At 42.0% G+C, this 27,983-nt stretch overlaps 1 protein-coding gene across 14 annotated transcripts in view; it reads left to right on the forward strand.

The window, feature by feature from the left end:
• rbfox3a (RNA binding fox-1 homolog 3a) overlaps nt 1-27,983 on the forward strand; it is a 1,511,127-nt gene that overhangs the window by 1,408,320 nt on the left and 74,824 nt on the right. For 13 of the 14 annotated variants that reach the window (XR_010977565.1, XR_010977567.1, XM_068058136.1 and 10 more), the window contains 2 exons: nt 6,979-7,032; nt 22,896-22,988. Coding sequence is in view for 12 of the 14 variants with exons in the window: in XM_068058136.1 (XP_067914237.1) it covers nt 6,979-7,032; nt 22,896-22,988 (147 nt within the window). In the remaining 2 variants the exon portion in view is untranslated. The remainder of the gene's footprint in view (nt 1-6,978; nt 7,033-22,895; nt 22,989-27,983) is intronic. The other variant, XM_068058145.1, reaches the window with a different exon arrangement.

The following is a 27,983-nucleotide window of genomic DNA, read 5'->3' on the forward strand; positions in this document are numbered from 1 at the left end:
CAGCTTCAACCAGAAGTCTGCATGTCAGACTGAAGTTATACTAGGTCAGCTTACTGCCATGCAAGCTCAGACTGTGGCCATCATAACTGTGGATTACATTGTTCAAAGCAGCTTGCAGGGTGTCACAGCAGTCCAGCAATCTGTTTTTCACCTGATTACCAGGATTGCTGAGGCCTCACCTGGGGGAGTGGCAGTGGCTCCAGGGAGCACGAACCCGCATTCCTCTCTTAGGATGACTGTAATCGTCCAAACACCATGGCCACCCGACCAGTGCCTGTTGCTTGTCAGCTCAGCCAGCCCAGCCTGCTGCTGCCTATGTGATGATAGTGCAGTCCGCAGGTGGACCTTCTAGGCCCTGAACTGCTCCAGGTCATCCTCCAAGATCATGTGCAGTTTCCTCCATTGAAATTTGCAGCCTCCCAGCCGCCATTCTGCAACCACTGGAGCAGCTCTGTGTGGGAGCACTAGGACAGGCAAAAGGAACTCAAAGGCAGCCACTAAAGGGGGAATGCGCAAGGGCAATTAGTTGATTTTGCATGCAATATGGAATGATTTCATTTATAAATTTGGTTTGGAATGTTTATTTTGTGTTGGCTTTTAATTTTGGCCCACAGCCAAGATGACGCTGTGATGGCCAGTGACAGAGGGAAGACGAAGGGCTGGATTTTAAGGAGCCTTCGACGTCGGGATTTGTAGAGTCGGGGGGCCTGAAGATGGCTCTGGATGAGACCTGCCATGGACCTCGATGCCAGCCGGGCCCAGCCCTATCCTCCCAGCAGCAGTGAGGCTCCGTGGCAGCCCCCACGCCCCTCAGTGACGGGACCACAATCAGTATATGTAAATTAATAAGATTAATAGATTTACATATAATTACATCTAATCTTGATGGCCTGCCGCGATCTTCAGCCCGGCAGCCAGCACTCCCACGTCTTCGGATCCCCATGCGGGGAAACGAGGCGCCACATTGGTGGGGAGGTGGGGGGGGGGGAAGGAGGTAGGTTCCTCAGTGCGGGGGTTGGGTGGGGGGAAACAAGGTCAAAGTAACAAAATGGGTGTAGGGGATTGTGGGAAGGGTTCCACTTTATACTTTGTGCAGTTTGAGTGGGAGGAAGGTCAGATGGTAAAGATAAGTATTTTGGAGTGGGGGAAGGACAAATAGTTAATGTAATTGTTATTGGGGAGGTGGGAGAGGGGCAAAAGAAATGTATTTATTTAACTTTATTCAATATGTCTTTAAATATTTAAATCTGCCAGTAGGGCTGACTGCCCTTTAAAAATGGCATCAGCACTTGCGCACAGGCAGCTGATTCTGTTGCCGGAGACAGACAGCCTGCCCCCTCCACATGATGGGGTGGGTGGCCCACCCCGACTATTTAAATGAGCCGCCACGCTTAAGATTGCGGCAGCACTTTGGCATGCGGTCCACGCCGGTGGGCCGCCATTTTCGGAGCTCGCCGCTAATCTCGGCTGTGAGCTCATAAAATCCAGCCCAAGGTGTGGGACTGTTGATGAATGGGGAATTGGGGTTGCAGTTACTGGTATCACATTTGGATGAGTTCTTAATGAGCAGCCCGGCCAGAAAGGGGGTGTGTTGGTTGCCCTTTCTCTTCCTCTTCCTTTTCCTCCTCCTGCTCCAGAGAAGCTTGATGTATAGCTAGAGGCAAGGGTGTCTCCTCATGATGGTGTTACGATCCAATTAGAGACCGCTAACCTTTAATAAGAGAAAGTCAAATTCCCAGTTATTACTGAAAGAATTACCCCACAAGATTTCATGTTTTAAACAAAGAACTTTACTGTAAAAGAGTTAAACAAAGCAAAACACTACTAACTTAACACAACAACTTGAAACATTTATATTTTAAACTTAATATCTTAACAGAACATAAAGTCATATGCTTTAAACTCTAACTCTCAGCAGAACACTCCTGTTTGACTGTTACTTCCACCCAAGAGTGCCCTATGTGTAACAGGATCTTGGCAATTTGTTCACTTCTCCTGGGACCAATCCAAAGTGTATCACAGCTCTTCGGAATTCATTTAAATTTCCTTGATTTCTCAGCTGTGTTCTGAGGTATCAAATTTCCCAAATCTGGACTTCCCAGCTTGAGCGCAGGCCTTATTCAAAACAGAAATACCCCTGGTTCCTGATGGGCTCTTTGCTCCTGAGTCCAGCTGCTTCCAAAGCCAACAGCTTTCCTAAAGCTAAATTGCTTGTCCAAAAGCCAACAGCCTTTCTGTGTCAGCAAGCACCCAAATAAAATCTGACCCAAAAGGTATCTCCCTAGCAACATCTATCTCCATAGCATTGTGCTACATATGGGATGACCCAGATAGTAATTTAAACTAGTTATTTCCAACTCCAAATCTTCTCTTTGTTCTGGGAAATCATATGAATAATTTAAACCCCTGACTGAGGCAGCTGCAGATACACCATCTCCATCAAGAAGTTCAGAGAGGTTCCCATTGTGTACAGTCTTCACACTTCCCATTATGATATTTCTAAATAAACATAGTCCACCCTGTGATTTGTAACCACCCTAGCTTTGTTTGCCAGCTTCTCAAACGAGTTGTTTTCATTTGACTTGCATAAAAAAAAATGCAATTCCCAATTTAAAAGTTACCTCTAGAAAATTAGTACAAACCATAAACCAAGTGATGGTAACAATGGCAAGGTTGTGCAGCATACAGCAGACAACGAATCTTGACACCTGCTCTACCAACTACTGCAGGGCTCCTTCAGACCAGTCCAGGCAGCAGAAGCATTGTTTGAACATGCCTGTGGTCTACCCTTTCACATTTTGTGTGGCAGCATGGCTTTCATTGTATGCATGCAGCACGTGTGTGTTTATGTGGATTGCGCACCAGAGTCATTAACCATGTGGTCAGCAAATAGCCCTCGGCGCCCAGTAGCCATCTTTGGTTTGCCGTGGCAGCTCAAATGCAGCTGGCACAGTGAATTGCATTAGAATGAAGGCATCGTGACTGCTGACAGGATACCAGGCATTGACCTGCATGATTCTCTGCTTAAAGTCACACACCAGCTGGATGTTGAGGGAGTGGACACCTTTTTGGTTGCGATATAAGGCAGAGATGACGTGGTGCCTGCAAAGTGAGGTGCTTTCAGTCAGTGACAGCCTGCACCTTGGGGAAGCCTGCTGTGCTTGTGAAGCCACGTGCTTGTTCCACATGCTTCTGTCTGGTAAAGGAGAATGAATTGTAGTTAGCTGTCAATGAATAGAGAATGTCAGTGACCTCACACACAACAGAGGATGGCAAACTGTGAGATGTTGCAAATATCACCAGCTTCAGCCTGGAAGGAGCCACACAAATAAAGGTTCATTGCCACGGTCACCTTCACAGACACTGACAGTGTTGTCCTCGCCCACCTCTGAGGTTTCAGTTGTTGTTGCAGCAGGCAGCAAATTTCAGTAGCGATGCCCTTATTGATATGCAGGCATCTTACACCTCTTTCGTCACTGAGTTTCTGGTAGGAAAATTGCTTCCTGAACATCCTGGGCAGATATGGCCTCCTGCTGAGACCCTTCCTCCCTCCTCTAGCAACTTGTCCTGCTCTGCATGGTCTCTGTTCATTCTCCAGGTCATTCTGTATTCCAATGAGAAATGAAGTCAGCAAAAATTCTTTGAGCACTTGCCACACCACTCTCTGTAGATTTAGGCAACTATAGAAATCAGCAACTACTTGTAGAATCAAAGCAACAACCAAAAGAAATCAACTAACCTGTAAGTAGTCAATGATCCTTTTGAATAGTGCTCGTAGGGGCCCCCTTCCTGTTGCTGACTGCATGTTCAGTTGCAGGTTAAAAAAGAGGACATTGGTTAGTGTGTTGAGCTGCAAAATGGCACCTCTGGGGTCAAAGCAGGATTACTCACTGATTGCCACCCTCACTAACATGGCTTCTGACATGAGTTGCCCTAAAAGTGTGCATGTATGCCGAAGATGCCATTTTGGGCACCAAATGGCACCCGTAGTGCCCAAACAACAAATTTTGCACCGTGGGTCTAGAATTAACCAGGGACCATACAGGCTTGGTCCAGCCTTGGAGCTCCTAGGTATAGAGTTAATCTGAGACCACAGAGGCAGGGTCCACACATAGCCTTTGGAAAATGCAGAAAATGGTCCCCCCCTCCCCTTCCTTTGGAGCAGAGAAATGTTGACATTGTAAGCCCTCAAGTGAAGGGGATATGTCCAGAATTGGCACAAACAGTGCCATTTCTTGTGGTTGTCACAGTTGAGACATGGTTCCTGCAGAGCAATCAGCTTACTTAAATGTGAAACTCTATGCCCGACAGCTCATTTTTTAATAATGTATGCAAGCTGCACTATTCCTTTGTTACATGCAGAGAAAGAAACCCCAATATCATTACCGGAGCTTGTGATTTACTGTGATACCTACTATTAGACATGAAATGCTGGATCTTGTTGTCCTCCCGACAGCGGGTTCCGTGACAGGGATGGTGGGGGGGTGGTGAGGGAGGGGGGAGCAGGACAATTGGAGCGGCAGAGTTCGATGCCAGGATTGCCGGACCCGATCTTCCCAGAGGCGGAGAAGCTCCTTGGTGGCACCTCTGCCGCTGTGCGACGGGACCCTAGTTTAAATATTTAAAACACCTCTCTGCATAAATTTCAATGTCATCCGCCGGAATTTTCCCATCCGTTCCCGATCTTGAGCTCAACATGTGGCACTCACGCGCCTTCCTTCACTTTCCCATCCATGAGAAGTTGGCGCCACCCAGGAGGGGAAGGGGTCAACTCTGCATTCTGTATATAGATGGGGTGGGGGGAAGGAAGGGGTCAACTCTGCATTTTGTTTGCGGGGCTGGCAGCCTTTTAAAAATGGCGCCAGTACCCGCTCCCGCATCAGGTGATGCTGTTCGCAGCGTCGCCGATGACACGCCCCGCCATGTGATTGGGGGGGGCAGCCGCCTGCCGCAGAATCATGGCGGCACAGGCCCCTTGCGGGACAGCCGCCATTTTCTGCATCCACCACTGCACCCGGCGGTGGGACATGAAGATCTGGCCAGAAAATTATTTTCCTGTAATTTTCATATCTGCATCACAAGTCCATTGCTGCAGTTATGTATTCTACCCTGTTCTTTATTCCTGACAATCTCCTGTTCTTTGTAGTCCTTTCCCAATGTAATACCAAGCTTTGTCGTGAATAAAAATGGCTTGCAAAATAGTGGGTTTATGAATTACAGATCTGTATGGAGGAAGCTGTCCCATTGGTTTTGGGAGTGTATATAAATGAATATGAAATCAGTTGTGCTTATACGATATCACTTCCCTATCTCCAGTTCATCACAGCCATTCATTATTCTAACTGTACAGCTGGTGGAATGGGATTGCAGCTTTTACCCACACCCATGTGGTAATAGATGAACAATCAAGACATTACATTGATCAAGTTTTGATTTTGTTTTAACCGCAAGCACAAGCTTATGTAATTAATATCTACAGACCGCTGATATGTGGCTGCCTCAACCCACTTGTTGCTGCATTTTGTATGCTTTGGAATGATTTTTCTTTCTTGAAGAGTTATCATATACTTGACGGAATGTCACTCATGCTGTTTAGTGGCCAAAAGTCAGTGAATGAGGGTTACTTCAGTGATTTTTTTTTCAGCTTGGGTAATATTAGGAATGTATTGGTGCTTTCCCACATTAAAAAAATTTATACATCAGAACAAATATTTTCATTTTGCTCACCTCATGGGTTGAAATCCATTACTTCTGGTGCAAATAACAATCTTGTGCAGTAATCTTTTCTATTACTTCAGAGTAACCTCAAACATGTGGCGCAGTGGTTGGCGCCACAGCCTCACAGCTCCAGCGACCCGGGTTCGATTCTGGGTACTGCCTGTGCGGTGTTTGCAAGGTCTCCCTGTGACCGCGTGGGTTTCCGCTGGATGCTCCGGTTTCCTCCCACAGCTAAAGACTTGCAGGTTGATAGGTAAATTGGCCATTGTAAATTGCCCCTAGTGTAGGTAGGTGGTAGGAGAATGGTGGGGATGTGGTAAGGAATATGGGATTAATGTAGGATTAGTATAAAAGGGTGGTTGTTGGTCAGCACAGACTCGGTGGGCCGAAGGGCCTGTTTCAGTGCTATATGACTCTATAACATAAGCTTATATTGTTAATAAAATCACAAGCAATAGTCAAAGTTAAGAATGCATTTTATATGTCTTTAGTAATTATTTGGTTTTAATGGTTTTAACCTGAAAATTGGAAAGCCTCGTCCTGTCATTTTATTTTGAATAAACTTATAAGTACGTAATCACATGACACTTTAAAAAAATTATAAGGGTTAGCTCCTGTGTTGCAGAGACAATCCTATTATTGAGAAGAATTAACCAAATACTGTGATACATTTAAATTGGGGAGAGATTACTCCCATTATTGGGTGGCACAGTGGCGCAGTGGTTAGCACCGCAGCCTCACAGCTCCAGCGACCCGGGTTCAATTCTGGATACTGCCTGTGTGGAGTTTGCAAGTTTTCCCTGTGTTTGCGTGGGTTTCCTCCGGGTGCTCCGGTTTCCTCCCACATGCCAAAGACTTGCAGGTTGATAGGTCAATTGGCCATTAGCAATTGCCCCTAGTATAGGTAGGTGGTAGGGAAATATAGGGACAAGTGGGGATGTGGTAGGAATATGGAATTAGTGTAGGATTAGTATAAATGGGTGGTTGATGGTCGGCACAGACTCGGTGGGCCGAAGGGCTTGTTTCAGTGCTGTATCTCTAAATAAAAATAAATAAATAAAATAAATTACAGGATGCTTCCTTGTTCAAACTCCTTGCACAATGTCTACATCCTGCTGCCCTTCCGCACTCGGTGGTTGTGCATTTTCAAGGAAGCAGGAGCCTTTCAGCTCCATTATGAAAAGAACTGTTTCTGAAGTTTGTACTCTGTGAATCACTGTATAATATTTCTAATGATTGTCTCTCTTGTCTCTTTTACAGCAATTTGGTAAAATTTTAGACGTTGAAATAATTTTTAATGAGCGGGGATCTAAGGTAAGCAAGATATTCCAAACTTGTTCACTTTATCTTTTAAAGTAGTTTCAGTAAATTTAAGAGACACTGGGTAGTTGATGTAATGTGTGAGTGTACTGAATAGGGTTATTAGACACAGATACTCATAGGTTATTGCATAAAGCACATTCATAATATTGGACAGCTTTCCCTATCAAAATGCCTACATGTACATATATATCTGACATCGGTAGTTTTTCTGCTAACAATAATCATAAAGTTCCCAAGGGTTATGTGCCCGTACTATGGGATAGATTACCCAGTGGCTTCACTTAGCAATACATGCAGGTAAATGCAAATTTCAATTTGAAAGTAGATTCTGTGCTCCATTTAACCGTCTGCAAAATATTTTAAGAATGAGTACTGATGACATAATTGTGGAAGCTGGTTTGGATGAGGTACTGAATTGGATGCTAAAACGGAGCTCAATTAATGTATAGAGCTGAAGGGACAAAATTACAGAGGCATTCTATGTTAATGGCTGTATCCCTACTGATGCTAACAGCTCCATTGTATCAGGCCCAGTAACATTGGCAAGACAGCTTCCTCAGCAGAACTCAGTAATACAGCAAAACAAATAGAGCATCACATTTCCTCACAGCTATTTGTCTTTGACAAGGGTACAAGTGATGTCAGTGAGCTGGTGCATGTGGATCCTTCATGATCTGTAAGAATTGCACATCTGAAAATAGTGGAGATCAGACTGAGGATCAGAACACAGTGCAGCAGTCATGGGCATTAATGGATTCTCTTATTTTCTAGTAAAGGCAGTTTTCAGTTGGCCCATGTGATGTTCATATATGTTCATCTGTCGCATCTAAAGTTTAGACATATGAAAAGTATCCCTACCCTTAGGCACAAAATGATTGTGATGATATTCTAATTAAAGATTTAATTAAATTTAATTAAAATGGTGTGCAGATTGCAAGCTGAGTGTGGAGATTCTAGTTTGGTGAGTGGGGATTTTAAGTGTTGTTATCTTTATAAAAGTCTGGTCTGCAGTTAGCATTTAACTGGGATTTACCCTCTAGGTAAAGTAGGGTTAAGAAAGTAAAGTAGGGTTAAGAAAGTAAAGTAAGTTTCTTACAGTCTTAGGCAGGGATTAACAGGCTGTACTGTAGAGTAGCTGATTAGTTAAGTAGCTGACCAGTCAAATCTGGTTTCTGCAGTTTCAGCTTCAAAAGGTATAAATACAGAGGTCTGGGTGCAGCCTGCAAATGGTGTGCAGATTGTAAGCTGAGTGTGGAGATTCGAGTTTGGTGAGTGGTGAGTTTGGTGAAGCGGGGGGGAGCTGCTCCATTTTTCTACTTTTTTTTCCTACTTTTTTAACCCTCCAGTATTTGGTTCTTGCTTTGGTGCAGTGGAAGGAGCTGTTTGGTGAGTACCTGGTAAGCTATTCTACTTATAATAAATAATCTGTAAAGTTAAGGTATGGCAGGGCAGCTCTGCTGAGTGGAATTTATAGCCTGTGGCATGTGGGAAGTCATGGATGCACCATATGTCCTCGACAAATACATCTGAAAGAAGTGTCACCAGCTGCAGAAGCTTGAGCTCCAGGTTTCAAAACCTAAGCAGTGGCTGGAGCCACTATTTTGCGTCCGCAAGGTGGAGGACTACGTGAACAGCACATTTAGGGAGGTGGCCACACCACAGGTTAGGAGCATGCAAGCAGAGAGGGAATGGGTGACAGACAGGCAGTCTAAGAGAACCAGGCAGGTAGTGCAGGAGTCCCCTGATATGATCCCACTCGCTAATTGGTTTTCCATTTTGGATACTGGTGAGGATGATGGTTCCTCAGAGGAGTGCAGTCAGAGCCAAGTTTGTGGCACCACAGGTGGCTCAGCTGCACAGGAGGGGAGGAAGGAGAGTGGAAGAGCAGTGGTGAGAGGGGATTCGTTAGTTAGGGAAACAGACAGACGTTTATGCAACAGTAAACGTGACTGCAGGATGGTGTGTTGCCTCCCTGGTGCCAGGGTCAAGGATGTCACAGAGCAGCTGCAGGACATTCTTCTGGGGGAGGGTGAGCAGCAAGAGGTTGTGGTCCACATTGGTACCAATGACATAGGTAAGAAGAGGGATGAGGTCCTGAAAGCAGATTTTGGGGAGCTAGGACAGAGATTAAAAAGCAGGACCTCAAAAGCAGTAATCTCAGGACTACTCCCAGTCCCATGTGCAAGTGAGCATTGGAATAGGAAAATTGAGTGATTGAACACGTGGCTGGAGAGCTGGGAGGGCATCAGATTTCTGAGACATTGGGACCAGTTCTGGGGCAGGTGGGCCTGTACAAAATGGATGGGTTGCATCTTAGCAGAACTGGGACAAATCCTTGCAGGGAGATTTGCTAGTGCTGTTGGGAAGGGTTTAAACTAGATTGGCAGGGGATGGGAACCTGAGAGGGAGCTCAGATTGGAGGGAAGCAAAACTGTTAACTTGTCAGGGGTGTGGGAACCAGGAGCATGTATCAGAGAGGAATACCAAGGTGCACAGACTACTGGGGGAGAAATATAGCACGAGAGTAGGGAATAGTAAGTTACTAGGTGGGGTCAGAGTAAGGGAGAAAGTAATAGTCTGAATCAGGGTTAATGTGCATTAAGGAGAGCACTACTGTGTTGGAGAAAAAGGATGTCCCAGAGGGGTCGAGGACAGATTCAATTTGGCAAGAGCTAAGGAACAAAAAAGGTGCAGTTACATTGCTCGATGCTGTACAGGCCAGCAGCTAGTGGGAAGGACGTGGAGGAACAAATTTGCAAGGAAATTACAGAGAGGTGCAAAAATTATAGGGTAGTTATAATGAGGGACTTTAATTATCCAAACATAGACTGGGATAGTAGTAGTGAAAAGGATAGTGAGGGGCAAGAGTTCCTAGAGCGTGTTCAGGAAAATTTTCTACAACAGTATGTTGCTAGTCCAATGAGAAAGGAGGCACTGCTAGACCTGGTTCTTGGCAATGAGGTGGGCCAAGTGGATCAAATATTAGTTGGAGAGCATTTAGTGGATAGTGATCATTGTATCATAAGGTTTAGGCTGACTATGGAAAAGGACAAAGAGCAATCCAGGATAAGAATAATTAACTGGGGGAAGGCCAACTTCAATGGGGTAAGAACAGAGCTGGGGAGAATAAATTGGAGCCAAAAGCTGGCAGGAAAACCAGTAGATGAACAATGGGCTACCTTCAAAGAAGAGATAGTTTGGGCACAGTCAAGGTATGTTCCCTCAAAGGGGAAAAGTAGGGCAAATAAATCCAGAGCTCCCTGGATGACAAAAGAGGTAGAGATTATCATAAAGAAGAAAAAGTGTGCTTCTGACAGATGCCAGGTAGAAAATACTATTGAGAACCAGGCTGAATATAGAAGGTCCAGAGGGGAAGTGAAAAAGCAAATAAAAGCAAAGAGAGAGCATGAAAGGAGACTGGCAGCTAGAATTAAAGGAAATCTCAGTTTTTTTTAGGCATATAAATAGTAAGAGAGTGGTAATAGGAGGAGTGGGGCTGATTGGGGACCAGAAAGGGAATTGGCACATGGAGGCAGAGGGCATTGTTGAGGTATTAAATGAATACTTTGCATCTGTTTTTACCAAGGAAGAATATGCAATTCGGGAAATGTTGAAAGAGGAGGTCAGTCAGACACGAGAGGAGTTTAAAATTGGTAAAGAGGAAGTATTAGATAGGCTGTCTGTACTTAAAGTGGATAAAACACCAGTACCAGATGAGATGCATCCAAGATACTGAGGTACTGAGGGAAGTGAGGGTGGAAATCGCAGAGGCACTGGCGATAACTTTTCAGTCTTTCTTAGACTCGAGGGTGGTGCCAGAGGACTGGAGAATTGCAAATGTTACACCCTTGTTCAAAAAAGGGTGTAAAGATAAGCCCAGCAACTACTGGTACTGTCTGTGTGGAGTTTGCAAGTTCTCCCTGTGTCTGCGTGGGTTTTCTCCGGGTGCTCCGGTTTCCTCCCACAAGCCAAAAGACTTGCAGGTTGATAGGTAAATTGGCCATTATAAATTGTCACTAGTATAGGTAGGTGGTAGGGAAATATAGGAACAGGTGGGGATGTTTGGTAGGAATATGGGATTAGTGTAGGATTAGTATAAATGGGTGGTTGATGTTCGGCACAGACTCGGTGGGCCGAAGGGCCTGTTTCAGTGCTGTATCTCTAATCTAATCTAATACAGGCCAGTCAGTTTAACTTCAGTGGTGGGAACACTTCTAGAAAAAATAATTCGGGACAAAATCAATAGTCATCACATGGACAAATGCAAGTTAATTAAGGAAAGCCAGCATGGATTTCCTAAGGGAAAATCATGTTTAACTAACTTGCAGGAGTTTTTTGAGGAGGTAACAGAGAAGGTTGATGAGGGCAATGCTGTTGATGTGGTGTAAATGGACTTTCAAAAGGCATTTGATACAGTGCCACATAACAGACTTGTGAGCAAACTTGTAGCTCATGGAATAAAAGGGACGATAGCAACATGGATATGAAATTGGCTGAGTGACAGGAAAAAAAGAGTAGTGGTTAATGGATGTTTTTCGGGCTCAAGGAAGGTTTGTAGTGGAGTTCCCCAGGGGTCGGTGTTGGGACCCTTGCTTTTCCTAATCTATATTAATGACCTAGATCTTGGTGTACAGGGCACAATTTCAAAGTTTGCAGATGATACATTGTGAACTATGAGGAGGATAATGTAGAACTTCAAAAGAATATCGACAAGTTGGTGGAATGGGCAGACAGGTGGCAGATGAAGTTCAATGCAGAGAAATGTGAAGTGATTCATTTTGGTAGGAAGAACATGGAGACACAGTATAGAATAAAGGGTACAATTCTAGCGGGGGTGCAGGAGCAGAGGGACCTAGGTATATATGTGCATAAGTCATTGAAGGTGGCAGGACAGGTTGAGACAGTGGTTGATAAAGAATACAGTATCCTGGGCTTTATTAATAGGGCATAGAGTACAAGAGCAAGAAAGTTCTGTTGAACTTGTAGAAGACACTAGTTTGGCCTCAGCTGGAGTATTGCATCCAGTTCTGGGTGCCGGACTTTAAGAAAGACGTGAGGGCATTGGAGAGAGTATAGAAAAGATTCACAAGAATTGTTCCAGGGATGAGGCATTTCAGTTATGAAGGTAGATTGGAGAAGTTGGGACTGTTTTCCTTGGAGGAGAGAAGGCTGAGAGGAAATTTGATAGAGGTATTCAAAATCAAGAGAGATCTGGACAGAGTAGATAGAGAGAAACTGTTCCCACTCGTGAAAGGATTGAGAACAAGAGGGTACAGATTTAAAGTATATTTGGTAACAGAAGCAAAAGTAACATGAGGAAAACATTTTTCTCGCAGTGAGTGGTTAAGGTCTGGAATATGCTGCCTGAGAATGTGGTGGAGCAGGTTCAATTGAAGCAGTCAAAAGGGAATTAGACAGTTACATGAAAAGGAAGAATGTGCAGGGTTACAAGGAGAAGGCAGGGGATGGAACTGAGGGAATAGCTCTTTCAGAGAGCCAGTGTGGACACGATGGGCCGAATAGCCTCCTTCTGCACTGTAACAATTCTGTGAAACTGTGATTTTATGGACTATGATTTTAGAGAATACAAGATCTTAAAACTTGAATGCTTTTCAGAGGCTATAGAGTGGTCTGTTGTCCTGAAAGGGTTATGGGGTGAAACAGCAGGTTTAAAAAGGATAATGTGTGAAATAGCAGGATTAGAGGATTAATGTGTGAAGCAGCAGGGTTAGAGGATTAATGTGTGAAGCAGCAGGGTTAGAGGATTAATGCATAAAACAACAGGTTTAAAAGATTATTGTGTGAAACAGTAGATTTAAAAGGTCAGTGTTTGAAACAGCAGGTTTAGTAGGTTAATGTGCAAAAGAGTAGGTTTAGAGGATTAAAACATTCCTGCTGGTAGTGACTGGACATGGTTTTTGCACCATTATTAAACCAACCTCACTCTAGCCAGAGGGGCAGGAGGAATGGGGCAGGCTGGACTTGAAGGTAATGAGTGCTATTGATCTGCCACACAGTTATCACCACAGTGTGGGTGACAGGGGAAAGGGTCATGAGGAAAAGGCCTGTTTGAGTTTAAACATTTTTATACTGGCGCTGTTTACTTTGGATTCCAGGAGACCAGTATCCATTAGCATTTACACCACTACATTGAACTCCCTTATCTTAGTCGCAAACTCATAGACCCAGTCTGCCGCTAGGATAAGGGAGCTGAATTTTGTAGTGTAAATGCCAGAAGCAGTGGCTGTGTAAAGTGGCTGTAGATGTTACCGCTACTTTGTTAAATTATCTGTCCAAACACTATTGCTACTTTACTACTCTAATTTTACTTTAACTTCAACCGTTATTACTTTCTTACATCCACTACTGTTACTTCTATTACTTTACTATTTTAGTACATCTAAGACAGCTGTTATTGCTCGTACTTTTACTTAAACACAACAACATCACAATGAAATCCTTTCATCAGGGGGATAGGACTCTGGATAGTTGTCCCTTCATTTATGTTTTAGTTTTCTCATTGTGCTCTGACAATGGTTTTCAAAAACTGATGCCAAAATCAGTCTATGCCACTTCCAATTTTAACCATGAGGAAAGAATAATGAGGTTAAAGAGACAATGGGCCAAGAACTGGTCCCATTGGCAGCTCAACCACCAGAACTCTTCAGAATGAAAAGCTGGCCCATTGTGTGAACAACAGTAAAGTCTTTTTATGCTTTTGATTGAATATCTTTTAGCCATTCACATGTAGACTCTAGCCACTGGCCATAATAAATGACCCCTGCATCGGGGGACTAGTAAAATTCAGCCCATCGAGTTTGGCAGGGAAATTGGGTGGTCGACGTCCCCTCAATTTTCTGGTACCAATGTAGTACTAATTATCAAATTAACTATAGATTTTTTTAATATTCCAAAATCAATAGGAACACGTATAATATTTCTGGTATACCTTCTGCCAATCATGGAGCATTATATTATCTAGTGAATTATTATTGTTTAGTTCACTGAGTAAAGCTTCCCATATATTTCAAAGAGTCCATATGTTTTTAATCAACCAATATCTATTCTAAATCATGGAGTAATTTAGAAGCAATAACAGCATGACTTTAATGTATCTTAGATGAGTATAAGGTGCCCTTAAATATGCTGCAGTCATTTTTTGACAATATATGGAAGTAACTTTAGCTAATGCAGTAAAGTGTTTATTTTAAGACCAATATTTAAAGACAATTGTTTCGGAATAATTTAGAAAATAACAGAAGTATGTAACCATTACCTAAATAAAGTGAAAATAATTTTATTTTATGATGCATTATTAAGGGTATGTTTGGTGTATTGGTTCCTGCTTCTGTATTTTACCTCTGCCCCATTTCAAGGCTAATTCTAAGTCTGATGTTCTAAACATTGAACATAGCAGTTGTGCCAACCTCTAAACAGAGCAAGGATGACAGAGAACAGGGACTCAAAACAGATGTGATCAATCAAATTGGTGCGTGGTATTTTTTGATTGCTAACTTCAGATATAGTTTTGCGCATGTACCACCCACAGACCACCCAATTTCCCTGCTAAACTTGATGGGCTGAATTTTACTAGCCCCATGACGTCGGGGGTCATGGTGGAGGGGGCCCGGAAAATCCTTCCAGGAGAGGTCCGCCATGGACCTCAACGCCGGGAAGGCCCTGCTCCATTTTACCGGCAGCAGCGAGGCCTCATGGCAGCCTCCCCGCCACACATACAAACATGAATTAGGAGCAGAAGTAGGCCATTCGGCCCCTCAAGCCTGCTTCACCATTCAATAAGATTATGGCTGATCTGTTTGTATTTCGAATTCCACACTCCCATCTACCTCTGATAACCTTTGCTTCCCTTGCCTAACAAGAATCTATCTACAATAATAAAAGCAAAATACTGCAGATGCTGTAAATCTGAAATAAAACCAAAAAGTGCTGGAAATACGCAGGTCTGGCAGCATCTGTGGAGCGAGAAGCAAAGTTTCAGGTCAGTACCCTTACATCAGAACGAATCTAAGTCCACCTTCAAAATATTCAATGACCCCACCTCCACCACCTTCTGAGGTACAGAGTTCCAAAGTCACACAACCCTCTGAGAGAAAATTTTCTCCTTGTCTCTGATCTAAAAGGGTGACCCCTAATTTTAAAACAGTGCCCCCTAGTTCTAGACTCACCCACAAGAGGAAACATCCTCTCCACGTCTACCTTGGCTAAACCATACAGGATCTTATAAACTTCAATCAAGTCTCCCCTCACTCTTCTAAACTTCAGTGAAAACAAGCCCAGTATGTCCAACCTGTCCTCAGAAGACAACCCGCTCATTCCAGGTATCAATCTAGTAAACCTCCTCTGAACCACCTCCATCGCATATAAATGAGATCAAAACGGCACACAGTATTCGAGATGTGGTCTCACCAATGCTACACGGCGATGGAGACTTTATTTAAATCTATTATTTAAATTTAACTGAATGACTAATGACTTACCTTGTAGCGATGGCCGTCTAATGCCGATATTCCAGCCGGTTGCCGGAAGTCCCGCACCTTCGTTTGGAGATCCAAGGCGTAACACTGGTGGGTGGCGGGTAGGAGTAAAATTTTCAGGTCCGTTGGGGGGGGTGGAATGGCAAAATCTTACGTGATTGGTGGAGGGGATGCTGGGAAGGGGTTGAAGGGTCATGTGGAGAAAGTTCAGGGAGAAAGGTCGAAATTGAATTTTTTTGGCTGGAAAAGGCTATTTAGATATTGATTACTATTTGGTTGGGGGGCGGCGGGAGAGGGGATTTAAACTGATAAAATTTTCAACTTTAATTTTTTTCCCATCTGTCACTTTAAACATTAAAATTAAACTGAAAGGCCTGTAGCACTTTAAAAAGTGTTCCGCCCCCTCCATGTAAATGAGACGCTGCACTAAATATCGCGTTGGCTTAGCAGCGCATGTGTCATTTGTGCGCCCTGCCATTTTTGAAGCTCGCCGCCATTTAAAAATTCATCCCGATCTTACTACTTCCTTAAATAATGAGTTTTCGCTCCTTATCCTGCATAAATAGAATTAGTTTGAGAAAATCTCTCAAATCTTCTGCAATTCTCCTGGACTGGTTGATCATTTTTGTGGTTTTATTTTTTAAACATCCAATAAATTTGATCCAAAACATTTTTTTTTATTTACGACCGAACCATGTTAAGTCAAAATATCTTATAGAAAAAGCACACTTCTGATCTTCCTTATTTGTGCAGACAGCAGATATTCCACCGCACATTGCACCAAAAGGTGATCATTTCAAATTGAATAAATAGATGAAATTTGAAAACGATGAACTCTATGTGAAATGTATTTTCAAAGTAAAAAAGAAAACTTGTAAGGGGCTGTAAGGCTATCTCAGTGGTTGAAAGACTAATCTTGCTTAAGCAATTTAATTTGCAAAAGAAAATAAACCCCTTTAAGCGCATGAGGTACAAAGTTACAAATATGATTCTTAGAACAGATTTTTTAAAAATCTAATTACAAAGCAATTTATGGTGTTAATTGTTTTTTTCTCTCTTCCCTGTCTAGCAGCGAATTCTAATTCAATGTTAAGTGTATTCTGTATCTGAGCAAAGGCCTGAATTCACCACTAGACTTGAAAACCTACAGTAGCTCTTGGCTACTAGAAAGCATAATTTGGCTACTGCATTTGAAGTCAGTGGGCTAATTGCTTTTACATGTATAGGGATTCTAACTATAACAAAGAATGTCGTTCTGATCTCTACATGTTAACTGTGTAATGACAGTGTTTTACTCTATGAGGAATGGCGTACAGGATACTTATCACTATAATTACCACATTAAAACACTTCTGACATGTCAAATTTATACGATGTGGATATTGTGGCTTTAGAAGCCAGGAAAACAAAAATAATGACTAGGCTAGCTTGTAATCATGTGCATGAGACTATAAAACATTTTAATAGATTATTGCATTTGTTAAATGGACAAGCTGAATAGCTACTATTTTGTTTCAAAGAAAAATGCTATCCTTGACTCACAATCCTTAGCACAGAAAGCAGAACAATCCCTGTTCAGAAGAGTAGAGTCATTTGTCCTACATCTATGGATAATGCTGAATTGTTCTGCGTCATATTTTCTGAGAAGTCATCTCAATTCAACATTGTATACATATGTTCCATTGATGTGTAACCATCATCCAAATCCAGATCAATTGTCTTTAAAAGCCTGATACCAAAACTCAGGGGTATAGACGGAGCTCTACTTAAGGAACTAGTTGATCCCAATTCATCATTTTCAACAGAACTTAGCACCTGAAGTTTCCTTATCTGTTTGGAAAACAGCAAACGTTGTGCCTGCCCAGAAGAAGAGATACAAATCAGACCCTCAATAACTATCAACAATTATCTGTTCCACCAATAAATGGAAACTCATGAAAGCCATAGAAAATAAAAGTTGTTGCAATATTGCAGCCATAACAATCTGCTAGTTGGACACTAATTTGAGTGCAGAGCAAATCAGATAAATACAAATTGTAATCACTTGTCTAAAAATGAGGCAATTCTCCCAATGTCCAGCACCAAGTGAGAACAGCAGAACTTGCCATTTTTAGGACCTTTTATACATCAAGATATCCCAGCTTCATTGAGAAGATGAGATGTGATGTCCTGAATTAGTTAGAGTCATAGAGTCGTACAGCATAGAAACAGGCCCTTCGGCCCACCGCGTCCATGCCGACCATAATGCCTATCTATACTAATTCCACCTGCCTGTATTAATTCCATATCCCTCTATGCCTTGCTCATTCAAGTACCTGTCCAGATGCCTCTTAAATGTCACTACTGTTCCTGCCTCCACCACCTCCTCAGGCAGCTCATTCCAGAGACCCACTATTCTTTGTCTAAAAAAATTTACCCCTCTGATCCTCTTTAAACCTCCTCCCTCTCACCTTAAATCTATGCCCTCTAGTTTTAGTCACCCCTACCATGGGAAACAGACTCTGGCTATCTCCCCTATCTATGCCTCTCATAATTTTATATACTTCTATCATGTCCCCTCTCAGCCTCCTTCGATCCAGGGAAAACAGACCCAGCCTATCCAATCTCTCTTTATAACTCAAGCCCTCCAAACCAGGCAACATCCTTGTGAATCTTTTCTGCACCCTGTCTGGCTTAATCACATCTTTCCTGTAGTACGGCGACCAGCACTGCACACAGTATTCCAAATGCGGCCTAACCAACGTTTTGTACAACTGTAACATGACATCCCAACTCTTGTACTCAATGCCTCGGCCGATGAAGGCAAGCATGCTATATGCCTTCTTCACCACCCTGTCTACCTGTGTTGCCACTTTCAGGGAATTATGTATTTGCACCCCAAGGTCTCTCTGCTCAAGAACACTCCCCAGGGCCCTGCCATTCACTGTATATGTCCTGCCCTGGTTGAACTTCCCAAAATGCATCACTTCACACTTGTCTGCGTTAAATTCCATTTGCCACTCCCTTGCCCACTTTCCCAGTTGATCTATATTCTGTTGTAACCTTAGACAACCTTCTTCACTGTCCACTATACCACCAATTTTGGTGTCATCTGCAAACTTACTAATCATGCTCATCACATTCACGTCCAAGTCATTAATATATATGACAAACAACAGAGGGCCCAGCACCGATCCCTGCGGCACACCACTGGTCACCGGCCTCCAATCTGAAAAACAACCCTCCACTACCACCCTCTGCCTCCTATCACCAAGCCAATTTTGTATCCAATTTGCTAGCTCACCCTGGATCCCATGTGTTCGAACCTTCTGGACCAGCCTACCATGCGGGACTTTGTCAAAGGCCTTACTAAAGTCCATGTAGACAACGTCCATCGCCCTGCCTTCGTCAATCCTCTTGATCACCTCCTCGAAAAACTCAATCAAATTCGTGAGACATGATTTCCCACGCACAAAGCCATGCTGACTATCCCTAATTAGACCATGCCTTTCCAGATGCATATAAATCCTGTCTCTCAGAATCCCTTCCAATAACTTTCCCACCACTGATGTAAGGCTCACCGGCCTGTAGTTCACTGGCTTATCCCTGCTGCCCTTCTTAAATAAAGGCACATTAGCTATCCTCCAGTCTTCAGGTACCTCACCCGTGGCTAACGATGATATAAAAATCTCTGCCAGGGCCTCAGCAATCTCCTCCCTTGCTTCCCATAGCATCCTAGGATACACCTGGTCAGGCCCTGGGGATTTACCCATCTTAAAGCGCTTCAAAACCTCCAACACCTCCTCCTTTGTAATGTTGATATGCTCCAGGATATTACTGTTCCCTCCCTTGAACTCACTAGCTTCCATGACCTTCTCCACGGAAAATACAGATGAGAAATATTCATTTAAGACCTCGCCCATTTCCCGTGGCTCCACACATAAATTGCCACACTGATCCTTAAGGGCACCTACTCTCTCCCTAGCTACCCTTTTACTCTTAATATACTTATAGAATCTTTTAGGATTCTCCTTTATCTTATCTGCCAGGGAAATCTCATGGCCCCTTTACGCCCTCTTAATTTCCTTCTTAAGTGTAGTCCTACATCCCCTATACTGCTCGAGGGACTCGCTCGATCCCAGCTGCCTATACCTGACATATGCCTCCTTCTTTGTCTTGAAGAGACCCTCAATATCCATCGTCAACCAAGGTTCCCTAAACTTGCCAGCCTTGCCCTACCATCTAACAGGAACATGCCGGCCCTGAACTCTTCCTATCTCACTTTTAAAAGCCTCCCACTTGCCAGACGTCCCTTTACCTGTTAACAGCCTCTCCCATTCAACTTTTGAGAGTTCCTGTCTGATGCCACCGAAATTAGCCTTCCCCAATTTAGGACTTCAACTGAGGGACAGTCCTATCCTTTTCCATAACTATCTTGAAGCTAATAAAGTTATAGTCACTGGTCCCAAAGTGCTCCCCCACTGACACATCAACCACCTGCCCATCCTCATTTCCTAAGAGGAGGTCGAGTGTAGCCCCTTCTCTAGTAGGGCCATCCACATATTGCTTCAGAAAACTATCCTGGACACACTTAACAAATTCTTCCCCATCTGATCCCTTAGCACTAAGGCAGTCCCAGTCAATATTAGGGAAGTTAAAATCACCTACTATTACAGCCCTATAATTCCTACACCTATCTGTGATTTCCTTAAATATATCCTCCCCCACTTCCCTCTGACTATTGGGGGGCCTATAGTATAATCCCATCAAAGTGATCACCCCTTTCTTATTTCTAAGTTCTACCCATATAGCCTCGCTGGACATTTCCCCTGGGATATCCTCTCTAAGTAGTGCCGTGATGTCCTCCCTAATCAATAGTGCAACTCCCCCTCCTCTCTTACCTCCACCTCTGTCACATCGGAAGGATCGGTACCCCGGAACAATGAGCTGCCAGTCCTGCCCATCCCTCAACCACATTTCCATAATAGCTATAATATCACAATCCCGTGTACCGATCCATGCTCTGAGTTCATCTGCCTTACCTGAAAGGCTTCTTGCATTAAAGTAAATGCAGTTTAGCCTACCAGACCTTCCACGCTCCCTGTCCTGCCCCTGCCTACTGGACTTTCTTGCTTTAACTTCTACATTTGCCTCAACTATCTCATCGGAGAGACTACTACTTTGGGTCCCACCCCCCTGCAAGACTAGTTTAAACCCTCCTGAGTAGTACTAGCAAACCTCCCCGCCAGGATATTGGTCCCCCTTCAGGTTAGATGCAACCCGTCCTTCTTGTACAGGTCACCTCTGCACCAGAAGAGATCCCAATGATCCAAGTAGCTGAAGCCCTCCTGCCTACACCAGCTCTTCAGCCACGCATTCATTTGCCTTATCCTTCTACTCCTACCCTCACTAGCATGTGGCACAGGGAGTAATCCTGAGATTACAACCCTAGAGGTCCTGCTTTTTAACCTTCTGCCTAACTCCCTATATTCACTTTGCAGGACTTCATCTCTTTTCCTGCCTATGTCGTTAGTACCAATATGGACCAGTTAAGTTAATATCTAATAGGACACAAGTTCTGTGTTAATTTGTCATCTTGTTGCATCAGCATTACAGGATCTGTGTCAGAAACATGTTTGGCTCCATCCTGTTTTTGGTCATCATTAATGACTTGGTACATATTCTAAAAAGGGAATTATCCCCTTTTTTGATAGTACCAGATTCCATAGAGTGGTTAATTATACACATGAAAGGGTAGCAAAAACCAAATCAGTCAAGGCAAATAGTATTAGCAGTCAACATAGGATTGCCAAATGGCACATTACCTTCAGCGGTAAGGGGACTAATCAATAACTCTGTTGAAAATGATTGATTGTGGAGTTTACAACCTTTCTCCACGCTAAAGTTTCCAAACTCCCTCCCGTTATAACCATTTGCATCTGACCTACCCTGGAAAAAGCAAATGGCAAGGATGTGTCAAAAAGTTGACAGTAAAGTGAGAATCCTCAAGAAAACTTGGCTTTCCTCACCAGTGTTGGCAACATTCGAGTTCTAAAAAGCTAATTTCTACTCAAGTGATACAATATTGTAGCTCTGCTTAGCTGACTGCACAGAAATCATGTCTAGATACACATAGATTGGTGGATTGATGAAGATATCCTCTTCAATGCCAGACCCTTTAAAACTGTGGAGAGCTGTCATCGGCTGTCAGATCTCGATAAGATTGCGACATCAGCGGCACCATGGGTTACTAGTGTTTAAACCAAACCTCTGTATTTTTGACAGGGATCACAAGAGCTGCACCTTGACACTCTGTACTGCTCCACAACAATACCAGCAGCAAAACTTCACACACACTGCTTATGGAAGTATCTGACAGACAGTGTTATCACTCTGAGCTCTGCTTTATACACATAAGTTCAAGCATAAATTTAGGCAAAGTACATTAAGCTTCGGGAAGCTATGAATAACTTGCCTTTTTTCATCCAGTACAATCATTACAAGACAAAATGAAATCTGAGAGACATTTGTGTTTATGTTTGGCCGTGGCTGCATCATATATGATATGGCATACAATTAAAAAATATAAAACATAAATTAAGATCCTATGCAACCATTATTTTTCAAGAGCTTTGGATACCTAAAGGCCTTTCTCTACCTACCTTGCAAAATAAACAGTTATATTTATTTTGGATGAACTAAATTCCAGCCTTGTTACTATTCTTTATTTAATTTTATATGGTTTCAACTAAAGTAAAGATGCTGGTTTCAGGAACTATAGGGTGAATTTTGAAACTGGAAGAATACTGTTTGACCTGCTTCTGTGAAATACCCCAAAACGTATTGGAATTGTATTTCAGCATATAAGAAACAAAGCGAAGAACTATTTTCTTATGTTGTGCAATTTATTTTACCTGTTAACTTCCAAAAAGGGATGTGAAGCAAAAAAGACCTTCATTGAGCACAGGTTGAGCTTAAGAAAAGTAAAATGGTCTCATCTAAGTTAGATCCATACCCTGTCTAATGGTACCCACTTTACTCAGTCACATAATCACTGGAAAGTGATCTTTCTGCTTATTTACTTTTACTTCTGGTAGAATTATCAAGTACAAGATACTAGCAAACATAATGTAGCAGAAATACAATGACCACAAATGTATAAATAATCTAATTATGTGTTTTCAATTGCTGCAACTATAGCTTTCCCTCTCAGTATACTTTCCATTTCACATTCCTGGGTCTGGTTGCTCTGTGGCCTCGTAGAATGACTTTGCTACCTTGATGTTCCAGCTGGTGTACTGAAACATATCAAAAGACTGTCTTATTCCCTGTATAATCATATGCATGTCTCTCTTTTCCTTTTCTCTTACCTGCATGCAGGGATTTGGTTTCGTAACTTTCGAAACCAGTGCTGACGCGGACAGGGCACGGGAGAAATTAAATGGAACAATCGTAGAAGGTCGTAAAATAGAGGTGCAGGTCCAATTCTTTCTCTTTTCCCTACTTTAATTGTCTACTTCATCATTTTCCACTGATTAGTTTGTGTGCGTTTTCCATTTCCTCCTTTCCAATCATCCATGCTTAAATATATTGCCTGGAACAGGTGCGTTCATTTAACAAAAGGATCACAATGTCTGGTTTGGTGTTCCTCGTTACTCTTGAGGATGGTGTAGTATTTGAGATCAACAATGTATAAAGTTCTGTAAAAATCATAGCTGATAATGAATACTGCCAATTAAAGTCACTTGATAGTCAAGTAAAATTGTTTTTATTTTGTAAGAACTTCTTATTTCCCCAAGATGTGCTTAATCTGAAGGTTAAAGTCAAGCAAATCTGAAAATTCGAAGGACAAGGTTTCACTTAGTTTTTGTTTACTACTGATGCTAATAGGATATCAAGATCATGGATTTAAAAAAACACTCTTTTTCAAAATAGGGCATAGCTATTTAGTGTTTTCTTCATATATGATGTTATTTTGGACAGAATATTCTAGCCTAATGTAGTCTTATAATTTTGTTCAAAAACTTCCTGTGCTGGGGACAGTTAATATGCCACTGCCTTGTTTTCTGAAAGAAATGATGTGTGAGAGCAACTTCTTCAGCTGCTAACATTGTTGAGATGAAAGAGCGTGTGGCCTTTCAGTTGGAGATATTTTAAAAGCTTTTACTACAAAGAGTATACCCTTGCAATTGTTCTAAGCCATCTTTAATGTGATTCTTTGTGTTACTCATTTCCATTAGTTTTTGTGTTCACCTTAAGGCTCACTAATGAACTCTGATATTAAATGAATCCCATGAGAATTATTCTACAAGGCTACAGCATAATGCTAATGTTCAATTCTTTCAATTTGAAATTTGCAAGGTGTAGCTGGGAGCATAAAGAATAGAAATGTCTTGCAGTTTAGGCTGTTTCCTTTGCTGTCAAACAGTGCTGGAGACTTCTGGAATACAACAGACCAGTATTTTTGGCATTAATGATAGATTAGTACAATTGCTGAACTGAGACCAGTGCAATGTACTACATGTATCAACAGTGGATCGGTATTGATAACAAGGAAGGTATACTTAATTACAGGACCATTGTAAGATTACATTCCAAATGCTGTCTCTCGTGCTGCAGTTTACACTGACCCAGATTTTGTTGTCCACTGTGAAACGACAGTGCTCACTGCTAACCTCGAAGAAAGCTGCCCAAGAGATCTAGCAATCTCTGCGGTGTGGATTTCACCTTTCCTGATTATAATTTGAACCTGCATCAAGTCAAGGGAATCTCCAGGCATCCAGCAACAGTGATGTCATCAAGTAGGGTAAACAGGCAACTACATTGAAGAATTCTCACAGACAGCAAAGCAGGAAGTAAAATGCACTGATTGTAAAATTTATAAAAAGTGAATGATAGCAAAATAAAATGTTAGATGCGGAAATATCATAAACATAAAAAAAATGTATTCTATTAAAAGAATTTTTATCAGAGTGGAAAAATTTGACATTACATAAATATAAAATTATTTTTTTCAGACAGGTTGCTCATCAGTAATTGGGACTTAGTAAATCATTTAAAATCCAGTTACACCTCATTATCAAGGCATAACATTTTTGGGGGGTTTTAACAGCAATTTTACAATGTAAAAGGGCAAGTTCTTGTTAGTTGAGTGATTTCTAAAGATTGCCGTTTGCGGGGACTTCAAGAGCGCACTCTGTGGAGGAGCGCGGAATCACTGTCAGCAACTTCTGGATTTGTACATGTGCAGACTCCAGAAGCTGCTATCAGTTTCACAGGGTAAACATTGATAGTTTCGTAATCATTACAACCACAAAATCCGGGTCTATAGTTTTCTGTTGGTATCAGTACTGGTACATATTGGCACTGACTAATACATGTAAAGCCTCAGAGAGAAAAAGCAAATTAAGGCATCAAATTTACTGTAACTATTAATGCTACTCCTGACTCATCATTTAAGTAGTTGGAGCTGGAGGGCAGTACTTGAGAAGTATTAGCACTGCACAGTACTACCAATTAATACATAAAATAATGTATTTGCTAACACTGTAGATACAAGAAAATAATTGCAGCATCTAACCCATCTAAAGTAGTGTCATCATAAATCTACATTTGCTTTCAGCTTCAAGTACATTGTGTTTACAAATTAAAAGACTGGCCTATTAATCTGCATTTTCTTTTCCATTTTAAAACTGTGGAATGCCAAAAGATTTCACACAACTTCATATTACACTCAAAGTGATCCAAATATAGGGTACCTTGATGAATAAATGAGAGCTGGGCATGGTTAGCACAGCAGGTTGTAACAGTTTAGGTTGTAATGACTACAAATATACATTTTAGTATAATTCAGTGATCTTGGAAACAGTAGAATTTGCTTCTAACAGACTGGGTGTTGTGAAATTCACAAGTGCACAGCAGGGTTTTCAAAGCTTGAACAGTCTGTACTGGGAAGCGATTCTGATCCAGTGCTAAATGCCTTAAACACAGCGCCTGGGTTCTTCCAGTCCATCATCACTGACCCATGCTATTTCTGTGTCACTTACCTGTGTCTACTTCCATCTCTTTTCATTTATGAAGTTCATGCCATACTCATATAGATCATTTCATAGCTTCTTATTCAAGGTAAGCATGTTATAAGCAAAGCCACTTAGTTTAATATAGTTGGCAGTGTGTGCTTTGAAGTTAAATTATTTGTCGATTGCATTTAGATCTGCACTACTGCCTGTTACTGGAAATCTTTATTTTCTAGAATGTGTCAAGGGGGACATAAATTGTTTTTTTAAAAATTTTGCATTTGTTATTGAAGCATTTCGGTGTGACATTTGTCTCCATTGTGAAAGCAGGAAATATTAATGGTCGAGAATTTTCATGTAGAAGCTTTTTGGTAATCAAAATCATCAAAATAAACAATATTCCCATTTCCTTAACAATTTGTTTTTTTATAGAGGTGAACAAATTCGACTGGTTTAATTTAATTCTGGTAATATATATAGATGGATACCAGTAATATGGTTAATCTTTTACTGGAGAGTAAAATTTCACTATTCGTCATGGAAGACAATTACCTCATGTAAACTCTAGTGTATAATGTAACGATAACAGTGTAGCTAATTCCCCTCCCTCCAAAAGACCCCACAAATGCTGAGGCAGGCAAAGTCTTCTACCATCTGTTAACAGAACCAAACCACCCTTGGAGCTGTACCTGAGAACCAGACAGCACAGCTTTGAGCACCCAATGGGAGGATGTCCAGAAGAAAAGGGATTATCTCCTTAAAGGGACCAATGCTGTATGATCACCAGGCCACATTATTACCACTTTTTCACAAATGGGTTATCTTTATAAGGATGATACTAAAACTAAAAGTTAGAACTATCATGAAAGACTGAACAGACTGTGGCTCTTTCCTTTGAAAAAAATAGGCTACCTGCTGACTTAATAGAGGTCTCTAAAATTATGAAAGGGTTTGACATTCCCACTTGTGGAGGAGGCCAAAATTTGGGATCATAAACGTATGATCATCACTAATAAATCCATTAAGGAATTCAATCGAAATTTCTTTACCAAAGAGAGTGGTTAGAATGTGGAACTTGGTACCACAAGGAATTGTTGAGGCAACGAGCATAGATGCATTTTAAGGGGAAGCTAGATAAGTACATGAGGGAGAAAGGAATAGCAGGATATGCTGGTAGGGTTAAATGAAGTAGCGTGGGAGGAGGTTCATGTGGAACATAAACACTGGCATAGACCTGTTGGCCTGAATGGCCTGTCACAGTTCTGTAAATTTTATATAATTCTATGTTGACTTGAAAGTGCCTTCCAGAGGGAGTCTCCTGGCTCTACTGCTAATAGAAGAATAGAAAATGTGGCTTATGGAAGTGCTGGGAAAGCAGGAACTCCCACTTAATCCACAGATGTAAATTATTGGGTTTGCTTGGATTTGGGTTCTTGCACTTCCTTTTAAGGTCACCAGAAATGATGATGTAAGGATTGTAAAGCTACATGCATGAATTCCTAACCCATACTGTCATATGTCACCCCCATTTGCTAAAACAGCAGGATACCTAGGTATGAGATATAAAAAGTCCAGGAGACGATGTCAGTCTCTTTTTCCTGAGAATCTCCAGCTGAAAATTACCACTAGGAAAAAATACAAAGCCTACTAAGTCAATTAGCAGATGAGCTAAGGGCACAGAATACCAAGAAGCCTCTGTACAACAATCTCTTGGCTCTACCTTTGGTTTAGCATCCTTGCATAGAATATATGGGTTCAATGCATACGGATGTGGTGTGCCAAAATGTGGCAATAAATGAATGTATGTCTGTTTATTTTGGTCAATGAGCATCAGTTGGATTTCTGCTGTAAGTATCCCTAGTCCTTGGATTTAAAGTCTTTGGAACTGATATATGGATCACTTTATTCATTTAATTACGAACATCCTATGGGGCTGTTTACTGTATATGTTTGACAGCTGTGTCTGTTTAGACAAACATCATTTTGATTCTTGAGAATGTCTGAAATGCTAAATACACTGATGAGAAAGACAGTTTTACAGCCATTTGTTGTGGGGTATCTTGAAAGGTCTCAACCTGCCCTGGCACCTTCAATGACTTGTGCACATATACCTGTGGGTAAACCTGTGCAAAAACTATCGGGCAATAATAGTTGGGATACAAACAGTGTGAAGGGCACAGAGGGGACAAAATTTTTGAACTGTGTTCGAGACCTTTTTTAGCCAGCATGTCTCAAGCCCAACGAGAGGGGGCGCAATTCTAGATTTAGTCTTCGGTAATGAAGCTGGGCAAGTGATGAAGTAACAATGGGTGACCATTTTGGAGATGCTGACTATAATAGTTAGTTTTAGCATAATCGTGGAAAAGGACAAAGATAAAACAGGAGTAAAGGTTCTAAATTGGGGGAAGGCAAATTTTATGAAACTGAAAGGTGACCTGGCAGAAGTGGACTG

Source organism: Heterodontus francisci, chromosome 26 (genome assembly GCF_036365525.1).
Source record: "Heterodontus francisci isolate sHetFra1 chromosome 26, sHetFra1.hap1, whole genome shotgun sequence".
Taxonomy (NCBI): domain Eukaryota; kingdom Metazoa; phylum Chordata; class Chondrichthyes; order Heterodontiformes; family Heterodontidae; genus Heterodontus; species Heterodontus francisci.